General features: G+C 37.5%; 10 protein-coding genes and 1 non-coding gene across 11 annotated transcripts, besides 1 other annotated feature; 4 read left to right on the top strand and 7 right to left on the bottom strand.

Moving 5' to 3' along the window:
• Window positions 1-187: 187 nt before the first annotated feature.
• IRE1 (bifunctional endoribonuclease/protein kinase IRE1) lies at window positions 188-3,535 on the top strand (the record flags this gene model as incomplete). Its single annotated transcript, NM_001179209.1, has 1 exon — window positions 188-3,535. The coding sequence occupies one exon, from the start codon at window positions 188-190 to the stop codon at window positions 3,533-3,535; it is 3,348 nt and encodes a 1,115-aa protein (NP_011946.1).
• Window positions 3,536-3,760: 225 nt separating this feature from the next.
• Window positions 3,761-5,419, bottom strand: YHR078W (uncharacterized protein; the record flags this gene model as incomplete). Its single annotated transcript, NM_001179208.1, has 1 exon — window positions 3,761-5,419. One exon carries the CDS (start codon window positions 5,417-5,419, stop codon window positions 3,761-3,763), a length of 1,659 nt encoding a protein of 552 aa, NP_011945.1.
• Window positions 5,420-6,022: 603 nt separating this feature from the next.
• On the top strand, window positions 6,023-9,405 carry NMD2 (Nmd2p; the record flags this gene model as incomplete). The annotated part of the gene is made up of 2 exons (NM_001179207.1): window positions 6,023-6,028; window positions 6,142-9,405. 2 exons carry the CDS (start codon window positions 6,023-6,025, stop codon window positions 9,403-9,405), a joined length of 3,270 nt encoding a protein of 1,089 aa, NP_011944.2.
• A 148-nt stretch (window positions 9,406-9,553) lies between these two features.
• Window positions 9,554-10,678, bottom strand: PTC7 (type 2C protein phosphatase PTC7; the record flags this gene model as incomplete). The annotated part of the gene is made up of 2 exons (NM_001179206.1): window positions 9,554-10,530; window positions 10,624-10,678. 2 exons carry the CDS (start codon window positions 10,676-10,678, stop codon window positions 9,554-9,556), a joined length of 1,032 nt encoding a protein of 343 aa, NP_011943.2.
• A 1,459-nt stretch (window positions 10,679-12,137) lies between these two features.
• PPE1 (phosphoprotein phosphatase methylesterase 1) lies at window positions 12,138-13,340 on the top strand (the record flags this gene model as incomplete). Its single annotated transcript, NM_001179205.1, has 1 exon — window positions 12,138-13,340. One exon carries the CDS (start codon window positions 12,138-12,140, stop codon window positions 13,338-13,340), a length of 1,203 nt encoding a protein of 400 aa, NP_011942.1.
• A 101-nt stretch (window positions 13,341-13,441) lies between these two features.
• Window positions 13,442-15,586, bottom strand: QNS1 (glutamine-dependent NAD(+) synthetase; the record flags this gene model as incomplete). The annotated part of the gene is made up of 1 exon (NM_001179204.1): window positions 13,442-15,586. One exon carries the CDS (start codon window positions 15,584-15,586, stop codon window positions 13,442-13,444), a length of 2,145 nt encoding a protein of 714 aa, NP_011941.1.
• Window positions 15,587-15,931: 345 nt separating this feature from the next.
• Window positions 15,932-16,006: an origin of replication (ARS813; Autonomously Replicating Sequence).
• A 200-nt stretch (window positions 16,007-16,206) lies between these two features.
• On the bottom strand, window positions 16,207-19,197 carry OSH3 (oxysterol-binding protein related protein OSH3; the record flags this gene model as incomplete). Its single annotated transcript, NM_001179203.1, has 1 exon — window positions 16,207-19,197. One exon carries the CDS (start codon window positions 19,195-19,197, stop codon window positions 16,207-16,209), a length of 2,991 nt encoding a protein of 996 aa, NP_011940.1.
• Window positions 19,198-19,938: 741 nt separating this feature from the next.
• Window positions 19,939-20,115, bottom strand: NOP10 (snoRNP complex protein NOP10; the record flags this gene model as incomplete). The annotated part of the gene is made up of 1 exon (NM_001184438.1): window positions 19,939-20,115. One exon carries the CDS (start codon window positions 20,113-20,115, stop codon window positions 19,939-19,941), a length of 177 nt encoding a protein of 58 aa, NP_058135.1.
• Window positions 20,116-20,485: 370 nt separating this feature from the next.
• Window positions 20,486-22,681, bottom strand: ERG7 (lanosterol synthase ERG7; the record flags this gene model as incomplete). The annotated part of the gene is made up of 1 exon (NM_001179202.2): window positions 20,486-22,681. One exon carries the CDS (start codon window positions 22,679-22,681, stop codon window positions 20,486-20,488), a length of 2,196 nt encoding a protein of 731 aa, NP_011939.2.
• Window positions 22,682-23,839: 1,158 nt separating this feature from the next.
• YNCH0009C lies at window positions 23,840-23,931 on the top strand. The gene is given in 2 exon segments: window positions 23,840-23,876; window positions 23,896-23,931. It is a non-coding gene; the product is annotated as a tRNA-Phe (tRNA).
• Window positions 23,932-24,085: 154 nt separating this feature from the next.
• PCL5 (Pcl5p) lies at window positions 24,086-24,775 on the bottom strand (the record flags this gene model as incomplete). Its single annotated transcript, NM_001179201.1, has 1 exon — window positions 24,086-24,775. One exon carries the CDS (start codon window positions 24,773-24,775, stop codon window positions 24,086-24,088), a length of 690 nt encoding a protein of 229 aa, NP_011938.1.
• Between the last annotated feature and the right edge of the window lie 251 nt (window positions 24,776-25,026).

Genomic DNA, 25,026 nt, shown 5'->3' with positions numbered 1-25,026 from the left:
CACAATTAAATCTACACTATAACTGGCACTGTTAATAATCGGTAATCTGCTAAGTAACTTTTTTTTCTCATTCACAAAGCATCGTTTTCCTCTTCCCCACGTCCATTATCACTTTTCTCCATATCACCCTTCATACACATTAAAAAAACAGCATATCTGAGGAATTAATATTTTAGCACTTTGAAAAATGCGTCTACTTCGAAGAAACATGTTAGTATTGACACTGCTCGTTTGTGTGTTTTCATCCATCATTTCATGCTCAATCCCATTGTCGTCTCGCACCTCAAGGCGGCAGATAGTGGAAGATGAAGTTGCCTCCACTAAAAAGCTCAATTTCAACTATGGTGTGGATAAAAATATAAACTCGCCCATTCCTGCTCCAAGAACCACTGAAGGTTTACCAAATATGAAACTCAGCTCATATCCAACTCCTAACTTATTGAATACTGCTGATAATCGACGTGCTAACAAAAAAGGACGTAGGGCTGCCAATTCTATAAGTGTACCCTATTTGGAGAATCGTTCCTTGAACGAACTGAGTTTATCAGATATACTAATCGCAGCCGACGTTGAGGGTGGACTTCATGCTGTAGATAGAAGAAATGGTCATATCATATGGTCAATCGAACCAGAAAATTTTCAACCTCTGATAGAAATACAAGAACCTTCGAGGTTAGAAACATATGAAACGTTGATTATAGAACCTTTCGGTGATGGGAACATTTACTACTTTAACGCCCATCAAGGGTTACAAAAACTGCCTTTATCCATACGACAACTTGTATCAACTTCCCCGCTGCACTTGAAAACAAATATTGTGGTTAATGACTCTGGAAAAATTGTTGAAGATGAAAAGGTCTACACTGGATCGATGAGAACTATAATGTATACTATAAACATGTTGAATGGTGAAATTATATCAGCGTTCGGACCTGGTTCAAAAAACGGGTATTTCGGGAGCCAGAGTGTGGATTGCTCACCTGAGGAGAAGATAAAACTTCAGGAATGTGAAAATATGATTGTAATAGGCAAAACTATTTTTGAGCTGGGAATTCACTCTTATGATGGAGCAAGCTACAATGTCACTTACTCTACATGGCAGCAAAATGTTTTAGATGTTCCCCTAGCGCTTCAGAATACATTTTCAAAGGACGGCATGTGCATAGCGCCTTTCCGTGATAAATCATTGCTAGCAAGCGATTTAGATTTTAGAATTGCTAGATGGGTTTCTCCGACATTCCCCGGAATTATTGTTGGGCTTTTCGATGTGTTTAATGATCTCCGCACCAATGAAAATATACTGGTACCGCATCCCTTTAATCCTGGTGATCATGAAAGTATATCGAGTAACAAAGTTTACTTGGATCAGACTTCGAACCTCTCCTGGTTTGCATTATCTAGTCAGAATTTTCCATCTTTAGTCGAATCAGCTCCCATATCAAGATACGCTTCCAGTGACCGTTGGAGGGTGTCTTCAATTTTTGAAGATGAGACTTTATTCAAGAACGCAATCATGGGTGTTCATCAGATATATAATAATGAATATGATCACCTTTATGAAAACTATGAAAAAACGAATAGTTTGGACACTACGCACAAATATCCACCTCTGATGATTGATTCGTCCGTTGATACAACCGATTTACATCAGAATAACGAGATGAATTCACTAAAGGAATACATGTCACCAGAAGACCTTGAGGCATATAGAAAAAAGATACACGAGCAAATATCGAGAGAATTAGATGAAAAGAACCAAAATTCTTTGCTACTGAAGTTTGGAAGTCTAGTATATCGAATTATAGAGACTGGAGTATTTCTGTTGTTATTTCTCATTTTTTGTGCAATACTACAAAGATTCAAAATTTTGCCGCCACTATATGTATTATTATCCAAAATTGGATTTATGCCTGAAAAGGAAATCCCCATAGTTGAGTCGAAATCGCTAAATTGTCCCTCTTCATCGGAAAATGTAACCAAGCCATTCGATATGAAATCAGGGAAGCAAGTTGTTTTTGAAGGTGCTGTGAACGATGGAAGTCTAAAATCTGAAAAAGATAACGATGATGCTGATGAAGATGATGAAAAATCACTAGATTTAACCACAGAAAAGAAGAAGAGGAAAAGAGGTTCGAGAGGAGGCAAAAAGGGCCGAAAATCACGCATTGCAAATATACCAAACTTTGAGCAATCTTTAAAAAATTTGGTAGTATCCGAAAAAATTTTAGGTTACGGTTCATCAGGAACAGTAGTTTTTCAGGGAAGTTTTCAAGGAAGACCTGTTGCGGTAAAGAGAATGTTAATTGATTTTTGTGACATAGCTTTAATGGAAATAAAACTTTTGACTGAAAGCGATGATCACCCTAACGTCATACGATACTACTGTTCAGAAACAACAGACAGATTTTTGTATATTGCTTTAGAGCTCTGCAATTTGAACCTTCAAGATTTGGTGGAGTCTAAGAATGTATCAGATGAAAACCTGAAATTACAGAAAGAGTATAATCCAATTTCGTTATTGAGACAAATAGCGTCCGGGGTAGCACATTTACATTCTTTAAAGATTATCCATCGAGATTTAAAGCCTCAAAATATTCTCGTTTCTACTTCGAGTAGGTTTACTGCCGATCAGCAAACAGGAGCAGAAAATCTTCGAATTTTGATATCAGACTTTGGTCTTTGCAAAAAACTAGACTCTGGTCAGTCTTCATTTAGAACAAATTTGAATAACCCTTCTGGCACAAGTGGTTGGAGGGCCCCAGAGCTGCTTGAAGAATCAAACAATTTGCAGTGCCAAGTCGAAACGGAACACTCTTCTAGTAGGCATACAGTAGTTTCATCTGATTCTTTTTATGATCCGTTCACCAAGAGGAGGCTAACAAGATCTATTGATATTTTTTCTATGGGATGTGTATTCTATTATATCCTATCCAAAGGGAAGCATCCATTTGGAGATAAATATTCACGTGAAAGCAATATCATAAGAGGAATATTCAGTCTTGATGAAATGAAATGTCTACATGATAGATCCTTAATTGCAGAAGCTACAGATCTGATCTCCCAAATGATTGATCACGATCCGTTAAAAAGACCTACTGCTATGAAAGTTCTAAGGCATCCGTTGTTTTGGCCAAAGTCGAAAAAATTGGAGTTCCTTTTAAAAGTTAGTGATAGGCTTGAAATTGAAAACAGAGACCCTCCAAGTGCCCTGTTAATGAAATTTGACGCCGGTTCTGACTTTGTAATACCCAGTGGAGATTGGACTGTCAAGTTTGATAAAACATTCATGGACAACCTTGAAAGGTACAGAAAATACCATTCATCAAAGTTAATGGATCTATTAAGAGCACTTAGGAATAAATATCATCATTTTATGGATTTACCTGAAGATATAGCAGAACTAATGGGGCCGGTACCCGATGGATTTTACGATTACTTCACCAAGCGTTTTCCAAACCTATTAATAGGTGTTTATATGATTGTCAAGGAAAATTTAAGTGACGATCAAATTTTACGTGAATTTTTGTATTCATAACATGTTCATGCCCCTCTGCTTCTTCTTGGTTGATTATTGCATTAATGTTACTTTGATCATTAGTAGTAACCATCCATAATTTTTACGCCCTTGCATAAATGAAAAAAAGTTGTACTTCTTCATGAACCTATACTACTTTTCTCATCCCTACATAAACTACCCGACAGACATTTAATTTTATAAATACATATCTCATAAACATCGAACATCGACATACTACTCCAGTTATTCAACACTGACTTTTTTGGTGGAAAGCTTTCGTTCTGCAATTCTTATGCAAATAAAGGTAAACACACATGCAAAAGCGTAGACTTCATCAAACCAAGAATCTATGACAATGTTTGGGACGGTAAACTTTCCACCCAATAGCTCCTTTAATCTTTGTGATACTTCAAAAGGGAGATGGGACCTAACCATTAGCGTTGTAGCCAAAACGTAGACGCCAGTCAACTCTGACACCACCAGATTTTTTATCAAAGATATTCCTTTTTGTTCCTGAGAATAGTTTCTCTTTTTTCCCTTATAGGAAGAGTTATTGGTGTACTCTGGAAGTACATTAGCAGTGTCATCATTCTGCATGGCGAAAAGTGCAAGAATCTGGAACTTTATGGGCAAAAGGGTCACAACGTAGGAGATGGTGGTATTGACAGCAGAAAGACAGCAAAGAAAGAGAGAAATTGACAAAAATAACGATATCTGTTTTGTTAACGAATCGAGATCGTGCTGGTAATTGAACCTGAAAAACGAAAAATCCAAAATATTTGCTATCGTAATGGCTAAAGGATCGGATGCTGCATTTTCACTAAAATTTTCATAATCGTAGTCATCTGGATATTTGAGCGAGTGGTATATGATATAGGGGATTCTTTTCAGGAAAGTTATTATTAGTTTATGAAGACAGTATATGATAAACCCGACTTCAAAAGCTTTCTTAAAAGTGCGTACCTGAGGGGACTGTTGTAATAATGCTTCCAATTTCCCAAGCTCCAGTTGATACCAGGCGATTTTTTCCATCAACTCTGCTTTAAAAGTTGAGTTTTCTCCGACCTCTTCTTCTAAACTTCTTAATATTTGTACATTTTGTTCAATGTTGTGTTCATAATCTTGGATTTTTTCCTCTATATAGGCGTCTGTTGTCCATAAGAGAGATTTACTGTTATTGTTGCTGTTGTTGATGTTTCTAAAACTGGGGTCTGACATTGGTGTATTACGAAACTTGTGCCAGATGACTAAAAAGTTGTAGTATAAACTAGAAACAGTGGCTAACCCAGATAGGGAAGCCATGACTGTGACGCCTCCGATGGACAATCTAGTTAGAATATTTTTTGTGTACTGGAACGGTCCAATATTTATGTAACTTAACAGCGCAATAAGTGTGGACAAGATTATGCATGTCACTATTATCAACCTATCGATATCGAACTTGTCATTGTAGAATTTATTCAGTAACGATATTATAATGAAAAAGGGCTGAAATAAAATTAGTATGAAGGATAGCATGATTGCAGTCAGAGGCCACACCCAAGTCGTTATGAAAGTAACTTCCTTGTCCATTCCAGCAACCTTAATCTGCCATAGAATAATCTCTATGGTTACTGTATACGTCATCATTGCTAATGAAAAAAGGACTCGCAGTGATTGCAGTACCTTATGTGAGGGTAAAGAATACTCTGTGTAGAATTTATTTATGAAATTACCCATACTAGACACATCCTCATTCGAGCCAACTTCCATTTTGCTTGCCAACGGAATGACATTTTTCTTCGAGGAAGTTGATATAATGTCAAACAAAGACCCTACTTTAAACCAGAGCCTTTCATAGGAGCATTTGTAAGCAAATGCTCCGGATACGGAAAGCACTATAAATACGATAAGTGCCTCCATCCCGTCCACCACTTAGTCTACACTCAATAGTCCTTTCTAGTGCAGGTCCTGGAGGCAACCGCCAGAGTTGAGATCTTTTCCTTTTCTTTCCCTGCTGGTCAATTTTTATTGTTCAGGACTCGGTCATCGCAGATATCGCAATTTTTCACTCGTTTGAGTCTAGACTGTAAAATAAAACCGAATGGTTAAGCTAAAATAGACTCTGTATGACTAAGTCGTTCACTAAAGTTCATTATTTCATGCCTGAATGACCTTTATCTTAATTATGCACCATCATATAGCGTTTCTATGATCACTACGGGATATTATGATATTGTTAGGGGGTTATATTGAATATTTCTTAGGGCATGAGGATGATATTAGGGTTATTAATAGGTTTACAATTATATAATTTATGTGATAATTATCACTTGATACGAATTGATGGAGCCTGCTTCTTTTTTTTTTTTTCACTTTCTTGGCAGTCACTGAAAAACTGCATTCGAATACAGGTTTGAGAAACTAATGAGGCCCATATTACTTTACAATGAACAGTAACAATCAACTTAAATGCTTAAATAATCTAATATTGTATCTGCATTGATAATACATTGGACAGAAATTATGGACGTATGTTTGATTTATCTTACTGTGGCCAGATCGGCCTTTCAGTACTTCTAAGGTTTTATACTAACTTCTTTTATTGATCGTTGTAAACTACGGTAACAATTATGTATCAACAGGATGGACGGAAAAAAGAATTGCATGATTTGAACACCCGAGCTTGGAATGGCGAAGAAGTCTTTCCCCTGAAAAGTAAAAAACTGGATTCCAGTATAAAGAGAAACACTGGCTTTATAAAAAAACTAAAGAAGGGTTTTGTGAAAGGTTCAGAATCTTCATTATTGAAAGATTTAAGTGAGGCGTCCTTGGAAAAGTACCTATCAGAGATAATAGTGACGGTAACAGAATGTCTGCTAAATGTTTTGAATAAAAATGATGACGTAATTGCCGCTGTTGAGATCATAAGTGGACTTCATCAAAGGTTCAATGGCCGATTTACTAGTCCGCTTTTAGGAGCTTTTTTACAAGCTTTTGAGAACCCCTCTGTTGACATTGAATCCGAAAGAGATGAGCTTCAAAGGATAACCAGAGTTAAAGGTAATCTTCGGGTATTTACCGAGCTTTATTTAGTTGGAGTTTTTAGAACATTGGATGATATTGAGTCGAAAGATGCTATTCCAAACTTCCTACAGAAGAAAACTGGGCGAAAGGATCCGTTGTTATTCAGTATTCTCAGAGAGATTCTTAATTATAAGTTCAAATTGGGCTTTACTACCACTATTGCGACCGCATTTATTAAGAAATTTGCACCTTTGTTTCGCGACGATGATAATTCTTGGGATGATTTAATATATGACTCGAAGTTAAAAGGTGCGTTACAGTCTCTGTTTAAGAATTTTATAGACGCCACTTTTGCGAGGGCCACAGAACTGCATAAGAAGGTCAATAAACTGCAAAGAGAACATCAGAAATGCCAAATAAGAACGGGAAAATTGAGAGATGAGTACGTAGAGGAGTACGACAAGTTACTTCCAATATTCATTAGGTTCAAGACATCTGCAATTACTTTGGGAGAATTTTTTAAGTTAGAAATTCCGGAGCTTGAAGGTGCCTCTAATGATGATCTGAAAGAAACAGCTTCTCCAATGATCACGAATCAGATATTGCCACCCAACCAACGATTATGGGAAAATGAAGATACAAGGAAATTTTATGAAATCTTACCAGATATCTCAAAAACAGTAGAAGAATCACAATCTTCTAAAACAGAAAAAGATTCAAACGTTAACTCAAAAAATATCAATCTATTCTTTACGGATTTGGAAATGGCAGATTGTAAAGATATAATCGATGACCTTTCAAATAGATATTGGTCATCATATTTGGACAACAAAGCCACAAGAAATCGAATATTGAAATTTTTCATGGAAACACAAGATTGGAGCAAACTGCCAGTGTATTCCAGATTTATTGCAACAAATAGCAAATATATGCCGGAAATTGTTTCTGAGTTTATTAACTACCTAGACAATGGCTTCAGGAGTCAATTACATTCTAATAAGATTAACGTTAAAAACATCATCTTCTTCAGTGAAATGATTAAATTTCAATTAATACCATCGTTTATGATTTTTCATAAGATTAGAACATTAATCATGTATATGCAAGTTCCAAATAACGTAGAAATTTTGACGGTTTTGTTGGAGCACTCAGGGAAATTTCTGCTAAATAAGCCAGAATATAAGGAATTAATGGAAAAAATGGTCCAACTAATCAAGGATAAAAAAAATGATAGGCAATTGAACATGAACATGAAAAGCGCCTTAGAAAACATAATTACTTTACTTTATCCCCCTTCTGTAAAATCATTAAATGTTACGGTAAAAACAATAACGCCTGAACAACAGTTTTATCGCATATTAATTAGAAGTGAACTAAGTAGCCTAGACTTCAAACACATTGTCAAGTTGGTTCGGAAAGCTCACTGGGACGATGTAGCTATTCAGAAAGTGCTGTTTTCTCTGTTTTCAAAACCACATAAGATTAGCTATCAAAATATTCCCTTATTAACAAAAGTTCTAGGCGGTCTATACAGTTACCGCCGCGATTTCGTCATCAGATGTATAGACCAAGTACTGGAAAACATTGAGCGAGGCTTAGAAATTAACGATTATGGACAAAACATGCATAGAATATCAAATGTCAGATACTTAACTGAAATATTCAACTTTGAAATGATAAAATCCGATGTTTTGTTAGATACTATCTACCACATTATTCGGTTTGGTCATATCAACAATCAACCCAATCCATTTTATTTAAACTACTCAGATCCACCGGATAATTATTTCAGGATTCAACTAGTCACTACAATTCTGTTAAATATCAACAGGACCCCTGCAGCTTTTACTAAGAAATGCAAACTTTTGCTGAGGTTTTTCGAGTATTATACTTTTATTAAAGAACAACCTTTACCCAAGGAAACAGAATTCAGAGTTTCAAGCACATTTAAAAAATATGAGAATATTTTCGGAAACACTAAATTTGAAAGGTCAGAAAATTTGGTAGAAAGTGCCTCAAGGTTGGAAAGTTTACTGAAATCATTAAACGCAATAAAAAGTAAAGACGACAGAGTGAAGGGATCTTCTGCAAGCATTCACAACGGTAAGGAGAGTGCTGTTCCTATCGAGTCAATCACCGAAGATGATGAGGATGAAGATGATGAAAACGACGATGGTGTCGATTTACTAGGAGAAGATGAAGACGCGGAGATAAGTACACCGAACACAGAGTCAGCGCCAGGAAAACATCAGGCAAAGCAAGACGAAAGTGAAGATGAAGACGATGAGGACGATGACGAGGATGATGACGATGACGATGACGATGATGATGATGATGGAGAAGAAGGCGATGAGGATGATGATGAAGATGATGATGATGAGGATGATGATGATGAAGAAGAAGAAGACAGCGACTCTGATTTGGAGTATGGTGGTGATCTTGACGCAGACAGAGATATTGAAATGAAACGAATGTATGAAGAGTACGAGAGAAAACTAAAGGATGAGGAAGAAAGGAAAGCGGAAGAAGAATTGGAAAGGCAATTTCAGAAAATGATGCAAGAATCCATAGACGCAAGGAAAAGCGAAAAGGTTGTTGCCAGTAAAATTCCAGTAATTTCGAAGCCAGTCAGCGTTCAAAAACCTTTATTATTAAAAAAGAGTGAAGAACCTTCTTCAAGCAAGGAGACCTACGAAGAGTTATCCAAGCCAAAGAAGATTGCATTTACGTTCTTGACTAAAAGCGGTAAGAAGACACAATCAAGAATTTTACAATTACCAACGGATGTGAAATTTGTCTCTGATGTCCTTGAAGAAGAAGAGAAACTAAAAACCGAGCGAAACAAGATTAAAAAGATTGTTTTAAAACGTTCTTTCGACTGAGATTCTTTTGCGAATATAGTTCTTTAAATTTTTACTATATATGCCCACTTATGTTTGGCTCTATTAAATGGCTACGTGTTTATATAGTACCGTTTATGACGCTGTATTTTTATTTACACTGCTTTCCAGGAGATTAAAGAGCGGAGTGTTAGTCAACTCTCACGACAACAACAGTTATATCGTCTTCTTTACCACCGCTGTAGTTTTTGCCAGTTAGCTTAGAAATCTCTTGCGCAAAAACACTGGGGTAATTGGGGTCCTTGCTTAAACTGACAACATTGTCCACAAACTTCTGGGATAATAGCTGTAACTCATCGTTTGTTCTCGCAGCGTTATCCTTCAGAAAAAGCTCAATATCATCTGTGGCAATATTATCGGTTACACCATCGGTAGCCAATATAATAATATCCTTTTTTTTCAATTGGAAGCTATATTCATCAGCGTCTCTGGGGGTGTTTAAAATATACTTGCTACCCCTTCTTTCGGCCTCTTTCAACATTTCTTCTGGAATGATTGACAATTGGTAAGGAGCATTAAATCCAACAGTTTGAAACTTTGTCTGGAATACAAGTTTAGAATCTCTGAAGACTCCACACCAAGAATCACCCAAGTTGGCAACTTCCAATTTTCCATTAGATGGGAAGTGAGCCACAATGGCTGTTGTCCCACCAACCTTCACTACTTTCTCATCCCTAATTTTTGCGTATGCAGCACCAATAATTTTCTTTGGCGTTAAAAGCGTTTCTTTGGATGAATTTTCTGCTAAAGCAGTGCTTATTTCGTCCATTTTTTTACACAATTCTCTTGAGATGGCGCTGGAGTCATACCCATGCTCAGCCCATCCTCCAACACCGTCTGCGACACCGGCAAAAATATCGTGAACGTTGTTTGATGTAACAAAATAGTTGTCTTCTCCTGTAGGTGATCTAATAGAATCCTTTAGTTTTTGGTATATCAGATCGTCTCTGTCTTTTGGTTGGAAAGCTACCGCGGTTTTATAGGTGAACGGGCCTGATTGGCTACCTGAACTATACGCATCACCATGACTGTTGTTCGATTGATACCCACTCTTGGCACTTGAGTAAAAAGTCCTCTTGGAAAAGCTGATGATTTGACTGCAGGATCCTATGATATGAGAAAAGTTAGTCTCTGAGTCGATTAGCATTTGTCCCGCAAATTTAGCAATTAGCACACCAATGAATAAAACAATAAACATACCATAAAGGGGACCTCTCGAGACCCTCAAAGTTCTAAATCCAACGTTTGCAAACATTTTTGGTGGCTTTGTCGTTTGTTTTCTGGACCGCTTTTATTGCATGTGTCTTTTACATTTGTTTACTGTCAAAATGAAGCTCGCGTGTAAATTTGTAGATTGATTACAGAAAGATGTAGCTGAAACCAGCCAAGAAAGAACAATTAGCACATCTCATTTTATAGAGCCTCAGTTTCTGTCGTACGACTGTTGCAAAATATGTAGGTGGAAGTGGATTTTTAAATTACGTTTAAAACGTAGATTGCGAGTCACTGAATGGCAGCAAGCTTATTAAAATGATTAATTTCTAATTTTATTGTGATATAGGCAACTTTGGATAGAGGAAACAATGAGCCGTAAGAGTGCTAGTTACTGTTTTCGCACCGCCGCAATCGTATAGGTGCGTTAATGGCAGTTTAAAAGCTAATACTGCTTACATGAATGTCAACGGCGCCAGCATGGTCAAATAACCGGCAATATGTCCTGCTTCAAAGTTAAATAGTTTGAAGTATTTAGTGCAAAAGTGCCATCTTCTTTCTGGGGAAAGTTTTAAAGATAACATCGTTATTGGTGTAATTTTGAACAACTGCATGATCATGAGTTTACTTGAGAAAGATGGCTTTATTTACTGAAAATCTGCTACTGAATAGAAAGCGCTCTTAAAATCAAAAGGAGAAGAGAACCAAGAAAAAAATTACGCAGATTGTGCCAATTCCAAGATGAGCTGATGCACGATATTTGCAGAAATTTATAAAATGGAAAGATCTGCAAAATATCACGAAGACATCAAAAAATACGATCTTTACACCCAAGGTATTACAGTCTTTGGGTAATGAAATTATCAGATTTGATGGAGGGCTTTTGTGATAATCCTTCTAATTCATAACAAGAACTTTATACGGTACACATGTGGAGAAACAATTTCCTTACTTAGATTTCTTAAAATGAAAGATTTAAAACACATAGAGGAAGCTCAATGGCCGACGCCAACTCAGGATGACAACGGTTTGTTTGTGAATTTGGATGTTTCAAACTCGGATCAAAAAATTCACAACATAATTGAACGGTTGGTCAGGAGAACGAAGAAGTTTTTACAAAGGCTCAAGTATAAGGAATGTCCTGCGCAACGTAATATATACCAGAAGGTCAATCCCAGCCTTGACGTAGTAATATGCCCTTAAACCTCCAGAAAATTCCCCCAATATAAAGTATTGCCGGGAAACAGCATATATACTTACAACAAATAGAATCGTTGGCACCGACATTGAAGTGGACTATGTTCCCCTATGAATTGTTCATAGTAATATTGTAGAAGACCCTATTGTTCTTGTAATTCGGGTAATATATTTGAAATTGTACAATATGCCTATTTAGGGATATCATTAACTGACTGCAGCGGTAATGATCAACTAATGCTCAACAAAGAGTCAAAAATACGGCAACAAACTGGTAGTAACGGTAGGACATTTTCAAATTTTCAATGTCTGACGATTTGAGAAGAAAAATTGCTTTATCCCAGTTTGAGAGAGCCAAGAATGTTCTAGATGCGACATTCCAAGAAGCATACGAGGATGATGAAAACGATGGTGATGCATTAGGTTCCCTGCCATCATTTAATGGACAATCAAATAGGAACAGAAAATATACGGGCAAAACCGGTAGTACTACTGATAGAATTTCAAGTAAGGAAAAGAGTAGTTTACCCACTTGGAGTGATTTTTTTGATAATAAGGAGTTGGTAAGTCTTCCTGATAGAGATCTGGACGTAAATACATACTATACATTACCTACTTCATTGTTATCAAATACCACTTCAATTCCCATCTTTATTTTCCACCATGGGGCGGGCTCCTCAGGTTTATCATTTGCAAACTTGGCCAAGGAATTAAATACTAAACTAGAAGGAAGATGCGGATGCTTTGCATTTGATGCTAGGGGGCATGCAGAAACAAAGTTTAAGAAGGCTGATGCGCCTATATGCTTTGACAGGGACTCTTTTATCAAAGATTTTGTAAGCCTGCTAAATTATTGGTTTAAGTCTAAAATAAGCCAAGAGCCACTTCAGAAGGTATCTGTTATACTAATTGGTCATTCCCTTGGTGGAAGTATATGTACTTTTGCGTACCCTAAATTATCAACAGAACTACAAAAGAAAATTCTTGGTATTACTATGTTAGATATTGTAGAAGAGGCTGCCATTATGGCCTTAAATAAAGTTGAACATTTTTTGCAGAATACACCCAATGTATTTGAATCAATTAATGACGCTGTCGATTGGCACGTTCAACACGCGTTATCGAGATTGAGGTCAAGCGCCGAAATTGCTATACCAGCTTTATTTGCTCCGCTCAAGTCAGGGAAAGTTGTCAGGATAACAAACCTTAAGACCTTTAGCCCTTTCTGGGACACATGGTTTACCGATCTGTCGCACTCCTTTGTTGGCTTACCTGTTAGTAAATTATTAATATTGGCGGGAAACGAAAATCTCGATAAAGAATTAATTGTGGGGCAAATGCAAGGTAAATATCAGTTGGTAGTTTTCCAAGATTCCGGGCATTTCATTCAAGAAGATTCGCCTATAAAAACAGCAATCACTTTAATTGATTTCTGGAAGCGGAACGATTCTAGGAATGTAGTAATCAAGACTAATTGGGGTCAACACAAAACCGTGCAAAATACATAAGGGTTAAATATCACTTTTATATCTTTATTTATGATAGAATAAATAACAGAATATATGAACTCGTGGAAAAGTCTTATTTTGCTGTGAGCACTTCTTCTGTGCTAATCAATAGACATAATGTCAAGCGTTGAGCCTTTATGTGCTTCACACTGCTCGACAACTTCATCAATTTTTCTTGAAGCCCATGGAAATCTTGGGTTGATTAAGAAAGGACGTAAGTCAAATCTGTTGTCTTCTGGTGAATACTGTTCAGCATGATAACTAGGAGTTAAAACAGTTTGCTTGTGTCTGTTGATGGCATAGAAGAAGAAAAATCTTTTCACCTTTTCAGATATTTGACGAGGTGTTAACTTTGGGGACCATTGATGAAGAAGTTTTAAGAACATAGAATAAGGACCACATTTTTCAACCTTTCTTAGGTAACCAAACACGCCCAATTCTTCATACGTCATCCCCATATCTATCTCATCCGATTGAACGTAATCTTTAGTCATAGGTTCTAATTCTGCAGTTGGTGTAGCGTTTAAAAAGTCATTCAAGATTGGCATGTTATATTGTTTTGATGCGTAGGCAATGAATCTTTTCAAGTCAGTTTTTGAAATACCCCCAATAGGGTTGATATCTGCGGAGGAGCAGTCATATTTTGTTAGATACCCACGTAAGCACTCATCAACATTTGCGCTACCAAGTACTAACAATCCACCCGAGTTTGGGATACCACGAACCCACGGCAACAGTTGCGCAAAAAGATAAGAAAGAACCATTCTTAGACGCGCCTGGATGTTTTGTAAAGCCAAGTTCTCGATTTGAGATCCCCCAAATATTTTGTATATTGGTTTTTTGCCAGTGGCTACTTCGAATAAGGACACCACACTGGATACCAATGAGTCCATCTTTAAATCCACGTGGTAAGATCCAATTGCATTGGAAAGGTCCTTTGCTCTGTTTCTTGTCTCCTTGGATGAATTTTCCGTACCCATGAAACAGGAGTGAAATATTTTTGAGGCTAGATCCTGTGGACTGTCTGGAATCCAATCATCGCCGCTACGTGTTATCTTACGAACGTCTTTGATAACTTGCTCATTTCCATTTTGAGCAGCGTCGGTCACTAAACGGCACATAGAGTGGACAATCATTGCAGTTGCACAAGAGTCAATGCCCCCAGATAAGGGAAGGAAAAACCCTGTTCCGTTACAACGTCTTAAATAATCCCACATCCAGCAAGCAGGTCCCAGTGCAATTTCTTCCTCAGGAGAGTGATAGAAAGGCTCGCGGACTTTTGTTGGACACACTGTAGGATCAAATCTGGAGGTCATTAAAGCCAATTCTACAGGAATATCAATACGCTTGAACTTTATTTCTGCCAAGGAGGCTTGTAGGCCACGAGACATGACAGCTGCACGATAACTCCTCACCTCTTCTAGGTCCACAGTAGCAGTAACTACTTCCACATCATCTAGCGAAAATTGTGAACCTTGGGCTACAATTGTACCATTGATGGCAATTAGTGCACAGCCATCATAATATAATCTGTCACCATCACAACCTCTTTGATTTGCATACAAGTAAACACCACCACAACGTTTAGTGGCATTTAAAATTAGGTCTAACCTTTTATTTAACTTACGCAGTTCATGATGAGAACCAGATGAGTTTGTCATGATTTCCACACCATCTAAAGACATGGCGATGTGGGGGGATTGAGGTGTAAACAATTCTTCACAAGTTTCTGTACCAATGCATGTATCCAATGAATTTATCACAGCGTCCCCAAATGGCACAAGTCTCTGGCCGGTAACTTTCTGAATCTCAGGTGGAAGGATAAAGTCCTCCACCACGCCAGGTTTCATCCAAGGTGTGAAAAATCTCATTTCCCTATAGTTACCATCATTAGCTAACCAAATCTTAGGTCTTATGAACAATATCTCACCATCCAAGGATAACAAACGACAATTATAACGAACATTCTTGTGTAGAACGGGCATACCAATGTCAAGTATTAATCCATGGGTTTCTTTATTCTTAATGATTTGAGCATACATTTCCCATGAATGAAGGCAAACGTCATTTTCTAAAAAATGATCTAAACATCCGTAGCCAGTTATTTCCAGTTCTGGGCCGACACGTAACCTGGCACCCCTCTCTTTGGCAATCTTAATGGACTGTAGGATACGGTCTCTATTACCTTCAAAATCTAGGGCCCATTGATTCAAGTTGCATGTAGCTAAAGTGATAAGATGTGACATTACTGGCAGGGAGTCAAAAAAAGAATGCCAGGGTATTTGGGGGTATTTTTACAAGCAATATCAATTGATGATGTGAGCATATAGTCTATTTTGAGGTAACCAGTTGATAATCTTATATTTCCCTTCCATATTCCTCTTTATCTTTTTCGACGAAACTATTGGGGCCTCTTGATATGACTTAGCAGGACATATAAAGGATAAGATGTTCCAAGCTATGTTATCTTTGACAAGTTTTGATAGCAATAGACTTTCAATTCCAAATTTAGGCACCTTTTGTAAGATCCTGTGTTCGTAAACTTTTCTTCAAAAAACATGGATCTAACTGACTGAAAGAGTTCATTATCTTTCAATTATGTGATGAAATTCTATTGTTTTTTTCAAGTTTTGCAACTAATCATAAAATAGAATGTTTTTACAGTCAAGCAAACAAAAATAGTGTAGAACTGTTAATATAAAATTAGTGTGAAAGATTGATCAAGAATTTATAAAGTCCTTCATGTTGTATATAGTATACTATACATGAACGCATATACAAGTAATTTGTGTGGATGATCATTAAAGATGGAAAATAAATAGAGTACAAAGGGGGGAAAAAAGTTCACTTGATGTCATCAAGGCATTCACCAGAGTTGAGAAATATCAGACCAATCATGCTTCTTTCTTCTTTCCCAATAACTCTTCGGTCCAGTTATGTATTTCCATTCATTCTTAGATACTTTTTCGAAATATTTAGGCTCCACATCTTGCCCTTTATTACGTCTTTCACGTTGAAGTTGTTCCAATTTCAGCTTCCACTCTTCCGCCTTATCAACATTTCCCTCCTCGTAAGCTCTAATATCTGGTCTTAATCTTGAGTCCGTAGGTGGTAAATTGCCCTTTTCAATTTCAGTTATCTCATTCAAATTTGCGGTGAATTTAGTAAAGCCATATTTCTTCTTCGGATTGCTAACTAAATCACCTACTTCCCATATAGTTTCATGTGTAGTTTCATTAGCTAAACTCTGTGTCCATTTACCAGCTAGAGTTTCCTTCTTGCGATTGCTCGAAGGTGGTGGGATTATCGAAACCTTAAATCCTTCAGATCTTCCACTAAACATACCTGCCTTATCGAACAGGATGTGTGATTTGTCTCCCTTCGAAGAATGTACTTCGAATTCGTTGACAGGCTCCATATATCTCTCACCCGCTATCAAATTTTTTAAAATAGTTGTTGGTTGCGTCCATTCAAATAGTTCTCCAGTTGTCTTAAACTTCAATCTCAGTATACCTTCGTTATTCAATTCAATAGACTTACCCCAAAACTTTTGCGATGGCGTTACAGTGTAACTACACTCCCAGTCGAGATGCTCTGCAAAGAAGGCAAATACTGGAGGACGATGTGAGACCTTTTCCGATATAAGCCTAAACCCCATATCTTCTCGTATAAGTTCAAATGTTTCAGCCAGTAAAGGATTAAAAGGCTTTCTTAGCGTTCTTGTTTTATCCCTATATATGGAAAGAAAGGAAATAGCAAATGCAGAAACAAAGGTTATAGGATCAGGACGTTGGGTAGCCTTCGTTAAAAGTGGAGCATACTCAAATGTTTCTGATATCAACTGCAAAATAGAAATAGGCTCATTTGAGGTTACTGGCATGGCAATAGAGCTCAGATCTTTGCCTACATTCTTTCTCAAAAAAGATAATAGGCTTGGCGGAGAAGCTGCAGCTTCAGGTATGTCATTACGGCGTGTAACACTCTTTGGATAGGAAAGAGCAAACAAATCCTTACTTGTAAATGTTTCTGTTGAGGATTGGGCGCTTTTGGTTTTTTGATGATGAGGGTGGCCACGGCGACGATTTTTGTGACGATTTTTGAGGTGTTTACGGCTATGATTTTCATCGTTAGTTGTATAGCTCTCCACACTTGATGAAGCTATCTGTTCGGATCCCGACAATTGGACCTCTTTTGTGAACTCATTTTGGTCACTTTTACCAAGAAGGGGAGTTTCCTCGACTATATTATTAATATCATCTTCTGTGTCAGGTAATATAATGACTCCCCGACTGATTTCCTCTTCTGCATCAAAAAATTCATCATTCTCGCTAAGATATGAAGTTAAAGAAACTCTCGTGTCTTTTGCTTTCTTGCACAGGATCTGGTGGTCCTTGAATAAAACCTCTCCCTGTGTAACGAACCGGCTAACAAATACTTCAAGATCTGCCAATTGGTTATATAAAGCATGCTCAATATATGTTTTGTTGGAAGGAACCTCTTCAGAGGCTAAAGAATCAGATGACGTCATACCAGAAGAAGAATGATTGAATGAAGACACTCTATTATTGGTAAAGACGGAAGATGACGAATGTGTTCCATTTAGCCCCTCCGATCTTTGATGTAAAGTAGTTGGTTTATAAGATAACGAGTCTTTTTTACACTGCTCCAGTCGTTGTTGAATCAAACGTAGATTCATGGAGAAAGTAGCGTAAGATTCGCTGGGCAATGGGACATATATGTCATCCATGTCTTTCTGAGTATGCTGTCTATGTGATAGTGCACTTTTGGTCGTAGCCGTGGGCGTGAGGTGGTCGTGGTCTTGAGGTGAGCTTTTATTAATTACTTCCTTGTCATCGTCAAGAATGTCGGGATTTTCTTCCAAAGTGGACGTGTCCTTATCTTCGAACTGATCGTCAAAACAAGTTTGTAACGCATCGACCCACGACTGCCAATTTTCCTTAGTTGTAGCCTTCAAGACCCAAACTTCCATACCAGAATCAATTATGATTATTTTGTCCTTCTTATTGGCACTAACAGATGACAAGCTTATGACAATTTCACCCCTACAAGTTTGATTATGGTCGTTTAAATAGTACGATAGGGTTCCATATCGAAAGTCCAAGGTGAAAAACCTTTTCTTAAAACCTTGTAGTCTCTTTCTCCTTTTTTTCAGCAGGTAGCCTTGCAAGTAACGACCTTGTCCTACTCTAAATAACATATCCTGTTGAGTAGATGTTCTGCTTAAAGCTGTAGGCCTTGCGGGAGGGGTGGATCTTGTGCTTATCATCGATTGATTATCGCCGTTTATCACACTTGCGTTAAAAAGAATTTTCTTTTTTGCATTCTTGGAAGACGAGTTGTCCAGTATAAATGCATAATAGTAGTCTGTATCTTTCACTTCAAGATCACCTTGGACCATAGTGTTACCGGAAACGTTGCCGACCCTCTTGACCAAAGTGAATCCTGACGCAGAGAGTTTTTCACGTAGGGGTATTTCCTGGGATTGCTGCTGTATGCCGCTAATGGACAGTGAAGAATATGATCTCTCTTTCCTCTTATTATCCGATCCATTGCTCGAACTATGAGAGTGCTGTGAGGAACGCCTGTGATGCTCCTCAATATTACTCGAACTTCCCTTATGTAATAGAGATTTCGTAGTATAGTCTAGCAATGTTTTAGTGTCAGGTGCAATGTGAACTGCGGAAGCATGGTCATCTACACTGGATTTCAACTTTTTGTATATGCCGACTTCAATAGATTTCTTCAATGGCTTGATCTGATAATTGATTACATCGCCACGGCCACATTTTACCCAACGAACAACAAATGATCGATTTTGTATATCAATTGTTTCCATAATTCGATTCGCAGGCTGCTATTCAAGCTCGTTTTACTACTCTCCAGCAAATAGGACGTCGAAACTTTCACGAGTTATACTCTCCCCCCAACAGGTTCACTAAAAAACCATGTCGTTGCTGGTTGTATGGTGTCAAACTGCTTTTTCCAAAGATTTGGTTATTTTTTTCGCCCTACCCTAAGCAATATCCGTATTAAAAGCTATGAGGCTTTTTGGTTGAATCAACAGTTGGAAACGCTTGATACAACCAAAATAAATATGTCATTACAATTTTGTGCTCCCGGAAACAAGGTTTTCCAGCACAGTTATTAATGTAGCGGTAGCCTATCTGTAAGCCGACTCTTTGGAGCAGTAAAGTGGAGCAGTAGAGTGGAGCCTTTAGATCTAGAGATGCGGCTTAATATCGACATCAAGTACCTTTTTTGGTTGCTACAGTTAAAGACTTTTCTTGTACGTTTTAACAACGTGAAGCACAACTGTAACTAATATCAATCTATTTTTCCTTATTACAGCTAAAAAGAAACTGGCGAGTCTTAAAAGAACTGGTTCTGGATAAGAAAACGGCCACTGCTCCTTCGAGATTAAAACATATAATCGATCAATTATAATTAGTATTTATCACCTAAAAACTTATCAAATTTATGTAGGTCTAGAAAATTGAAAATGAAACAAGAAAATTCACTGCATTTTCATACTAGCCAGAATCACGTACTATACAATATTCCCTTAAACTACCCAAATCTATTGGCCTGGTACCAAACCAAATCTCTTCTTCAAAGTTACTCTTTGTCTTGAATATTTGTCGTCTGGAGAAAATCTAGCTGGGTGAGCAGACTTCGTGATTTCACCACTTTCGGTGACCTTTTTCAATGTATAGATTCTCTTGCCGTCTGGGCCCAAAGTGTACATCAAATGCATCTTGTTCAAAAGGATTTGTTATGTATTGGTCTATTGAAAGTATTTCTCTTTTCCGTCAACTCACTAACATAAGCCACTTTATAGCTACCATAATGTAATAAAAGAGTGATGAGCATAACTTGAAATTTTTTTCTCCTTCCGCTTAGTTGAAAAAAGACGAAAAAAATAGTGAAGCCGTGCTAAAGGATAAATGGTATATTTGAAAGAACTCTACACTTAGCGTGTAATCACCATAACCAATAGTTAGCTGGAATTTCAAACACATGTTAATTTTTCACCTATTATTTTACTACTACATATACAAATAAATATACTAGTTTTGCACTAGTTTCTAATTGTTGCAGCCTCTAACAACACTTATAAATAAAACTTAAAGCGTATGTGTTTCATATGCCCTGCTGTACATACCTAATGCCTTAATAGGGAATAAGAATCGATAACTTGGGTATTCAATTGCACAAGAGTGGTTGAAAACACCTTCTACACTTTCAAATTTCCATTCCCCGGATTCTTCTTGTCTATTTTTTAAAAGGTCAATACCGCGGTCGATGACTTCTTTATTAGGATATTCAGCGAAAAGAAGTGCAATTAGCGCCCATGCGGTTTGAACGACTAGCGATTTTTCACTATCCACATAACTATGTAATTCACTGGACTTCATTGATTCCCCCCAACCGCCATCCTTCATCTGTTTACTGACCAAGAAGTCGCAACCTTTTCTTACCGTTGAGGAATTCTCATAGGTCTCCCCCACGGTGTGTAATGCCTCCAATGCAAACATACCGGCATATGTAAAACAAATACCCCAGCTTCCATACCAACTTCCATCTGGTAATTGAGATTTTTTTATGAATTCGATGGCGATTCTGATGCGTGTACGTATTTCCTCTTTCCTATAGTCGAAGTACTTGTGAAAATATGTCAACCCCAGAACGGATGAATCAGTACATTCCACGTATGGGTATTCTACCATTATGTTACCAAAAACTTCAGCAGGATTCAAGGTTTCCATTGCTAGTGGGGCCTTGATTTTTTCATAGGTTGCAAAGGAACCATATTCAAAAGATCCGATGTTTTGTAGGTTCAATAACACATCAATGCCTTCAAATAAACGTTCACTGCTAATCATATGGTGTACTTCACTAAAGACGGGAGAGTTTTTCACCATGATGATGGCTTTAATTGCTTCTGCAGTGCAATCTGCCACTGTATAGCCCTGTGTTTTTGTTGAGAAGCCCCAAGCCCCCTTTCTCTTATCCCTATAACTACCTGGAACGCACTCGGTGTCAAATTGAGCATGACACAAGAATTTATAGGCAGAGACAATTGTGTTATAGAATTCAGGTCTTTCTGCGAGGCCTGCGACGAAAAAGTATTGAATGGCAAACGCACAATCCCAGGTTTGCACACCATTTGTTCCCATAATGGTCATACCCTGTGGACCATGGAACAATGCATCCTTGAACCTATATTGGAGACGCTGGAACGCTTCCGAGTCTACCCCTTCTTCAATAAGAGTGACAAGTGCGCAAAACGCCTGGTTAACAGGTGCTATACACAAGGAATCAGTATTCTGTAACTCCGTTTTGATTAGATCATAAACCTTCTTCTTGGATAGAGAGTAAATGAACCGGTTTCTTAGGTATTTTTCGTAAAATACTACAAGGCTGTTCGCAATATTCAAAGTAGTAGAATGGGGGTAATATAGGTCTACTCCACATACGGTATTCCTGTTCTTGGAGAAGTTAATCTTGTCAAACGGTTTAGTGTAAATTTCATTCCTCAGTTCTTCAAGAAGAGGAGTCATTGGGCAAGAAAATTTGACCAATGACAGGTAACTGACCGGAATGTAAACACCTCTAGTATGAACCCACCATCTCCCCGGATGCATGGGCAGTGAATATGGAAGTAACCAAGTTTCAGGAGGGGCAGGGTTCACACCTTCCCATTTATACAAGTTTAGTGCACTTAGCCAAATTTTTCCCCAGTGAGGGGATCCAATAGCACCGCCTAACCTTAACAATGTGCTTCTTGCCTTGGCGCAAACCGGGTGGTCCTTGGGTAGACCCAATAAACGTAAGATTACATAGTTCAATACTGTACCAAACACGGTGGATTTGTCAACAGAATGTAGACCCCAGCCACCATCAACCGGATGTGCTGTATTGACGATGTATCTAATTAATTCTATTCTCTCATGCTCAGGAATTTCAATACCGGCGATATAGTTTACGGCTACGTAACCGATTGTCATGAACATGGGTCCTTTATATTGACACGGAAAAATACCTGAGTCAGGCTCTTGAAGCAGTTTGAAAAAAGATGCACCATTATGACACGCATCGAAGGCTGAAAAATCTGGTGAATGCTTATTTCTTTCTGGATGAGGTTGAGGAAATTTGGGATCTTGAAGAAGCCACTGCGTGAAAGTGGATGGTGGGTCGTTTGCGGCTTGCTGAGGGGTTAAATATTCCCAGCTTTCTCGGCCTAGCTCATCAGTTCTCAGTCTCCAAAGACGTGGATCTGTCTTTGGTAGACCGATTGTGTCAGAATAAAATTCTGTCATCTGTTTTGTACTTTCTTTGTGGGCGACGATTATTGGTAAGGTTATTGGGCACAGCAGTACATTACTGGAGAGGCTTGTGCTCAATGGCTTTATTAAAAGCTGAGGGCATGTATTATATTTTTTTTTTTTTGAGAAAATGTATATCTGTAAATAACCGATATAAAAACTTTTCACCTAAACGATTATAAACGAAAAGTTTCCGCAGATATCAAATCTAGAAAAGATGCTATTGAAAGTACTATATATGATTGCAAATTAAAATAGGGGTGGAGAGAAAGCTAGAAATTATCATGGTTCCCATTTTGCTTATTCTTCACTATTGAGAATTTAATAGTAATGTTAGGGAGTCATGCATTAGGATTCAGAAATGTACAATGAGATGGACAAAAACTAAGCATGAAAAATGAGGAAGCCGAACCATAACAAGCCATATGTCTCTGCTAATCATGCAACTTTACCCCATTAGTAGCATACTTGAAATTTTAACACAATATCCGGAAACATCGACTTTATCGAGGAACACTAATACAACTCTTGACTAAACCAAGCTACACCAAATTAAACGCCAGCGCCTATAACACGGTCTAGAAATGGCATAATCAAAATGAATCGAAAGGCTAAGGGAACTTGAAGTTATAAAATGACCCTTCAGAACCAGGTTTCATTTAAACCGTTAGGTTGTAACAGTAATCACGAATAGCAGCAGATTTTCTTGCACTACATAATAGAGGTATACAAAACGCATACCGTTAAAACAAACCAACTGTGCACCATACAACAGCAATCCCAGTAATTTGCCGTTATATATGTGATTCTTTCACCTTTCCTTGCATTACTGTTATACCCGCTCTACTGTATTTTTTTTCATTCGATAGCAGGTACAGTGACATCTAATGAAAGATGAATGGGTATTTAGATAATTCTTAAAATTCTGTCATAATAAAAGCTATAATATTTTAGGTGTATATAATATAGAAGACATTCTCCTCAAGGGGTATTATCTCCCTTTTATCTTTACATACTGTCGTTCATTATCCTATTATATTATCAAACCTTGCATTTCAGCTTTCATTGGGTTTGGTGACTTATCTCAATCTTGACGCCAATAAACACTCAAATGAGTTATCTTTTTAACATCAGAATTTCAACAAATAGTAAGCGGATTTAGCTCAGTTGGGAGAGCGCCAGACTGAAGAAAAAACTTCGGTCAAGTTATCTGGAGGTCCTGTGTTCGATCCACAGAATTCGCATTTTTGTAAACACACACTATTTTTTTTTTTTAAAAAATATTTGTATTTCCTAACATGACAGGGCACATAGCTGAATAGATCAAAAGCTCAGCAAGGAAAAAAAAAAAAAAAAGTTAATTTATTGATGAATGAAAGATATATAACATTTTCGAAATTAACAAGATTTAATCTGTTTCCAAGAATTTGCATCATAATCATTGTCTGATTCTCTGGGTCTCTTCACCGGAGCGTTGGCGGGAGTTCCGACGCGCAATTTCGCTTTCATTAAAGTGTTCGTTTCCCATAGCAAAAACTCGTCATATGGAATGGCCAGCTCATAATTCAGCTTACCCAGACACCATCTTTCCATTAGAGATAGATCCTTTGCATGGAGCCCACTTATAATTTGCCAATTTTTCATCGAGTAAGTGTTGTCGTTCAAAAATTTGTGCGATAGAATAAGACAGCAGAGAAAAATTCTGCGGGAACAGTGCGAGAATTCAGGCAATGAGGACTCATCCCGGACACCTCTGGATTGGTGAATCTTTTGAAAGTAGAAAGTGGCTAACACAGCGTTTTCTTTACTGCACTTCGATCTCTTAAGCACTTCATTTAGAAATTTTAAAATGTTGTGGGTAGAATTATTGATTTTGCCATTTGAAAGAGGCCGACTGATCTCGGACAAGAAATTCGATATGATAATTGCTAGATTTGTTTTCTTTCTGCTGTAATTTGTCTGATGATGAGTACCGTTGTGCTCTAAGGGCGGAGTCTGATACGGATTTCTGCCAGTGGAAGACTCTTTACTTTTTACAACAGTATTAAATTCTTTGGAATCTGGAGTAAACCTATGATTTCCATCCATATTTATTTTTATTTTTCTTTTTTTTTTTTTTTTTTTTTTTTTTTTTAAAAACTTATTTTATCTTTGTAATGCCTATCCTTACAATAATACCCTAATAAATTCTATTATTGCCTGTGTCTTCTATTGCGCGCATCCTTAATAAAAGGAAAACTTAGAAGACGGAAGAGTGCATTGTTATAACTATATCGAACCTAGGAAAACCAAAAACAAAACGAAAAAAATATAAAAAAGTATGCCAATGCTAAATGCGA

The sequence above is a fragment of the Saccharomyces cerevisiae genome, chromosome VIII (genome assembly GCF_000146045.2).
Source record: "Saccharomyces cerevisiae S288C chromosome VIII, complete sequence".
Taxonomy (NCBI): domain Eukaryota; kingdom Fungi; phylum Ascomycota; class Saccharomycetes; order Saccharomycetales; family Saccharomycetaceae; genus Saccharomyces; species Saccharomyces cerevisiae.
Note: the sequence above shows the minus strand (reverse complement) of the source record. Positions and strands in the feature narration are given on the sequence as shown.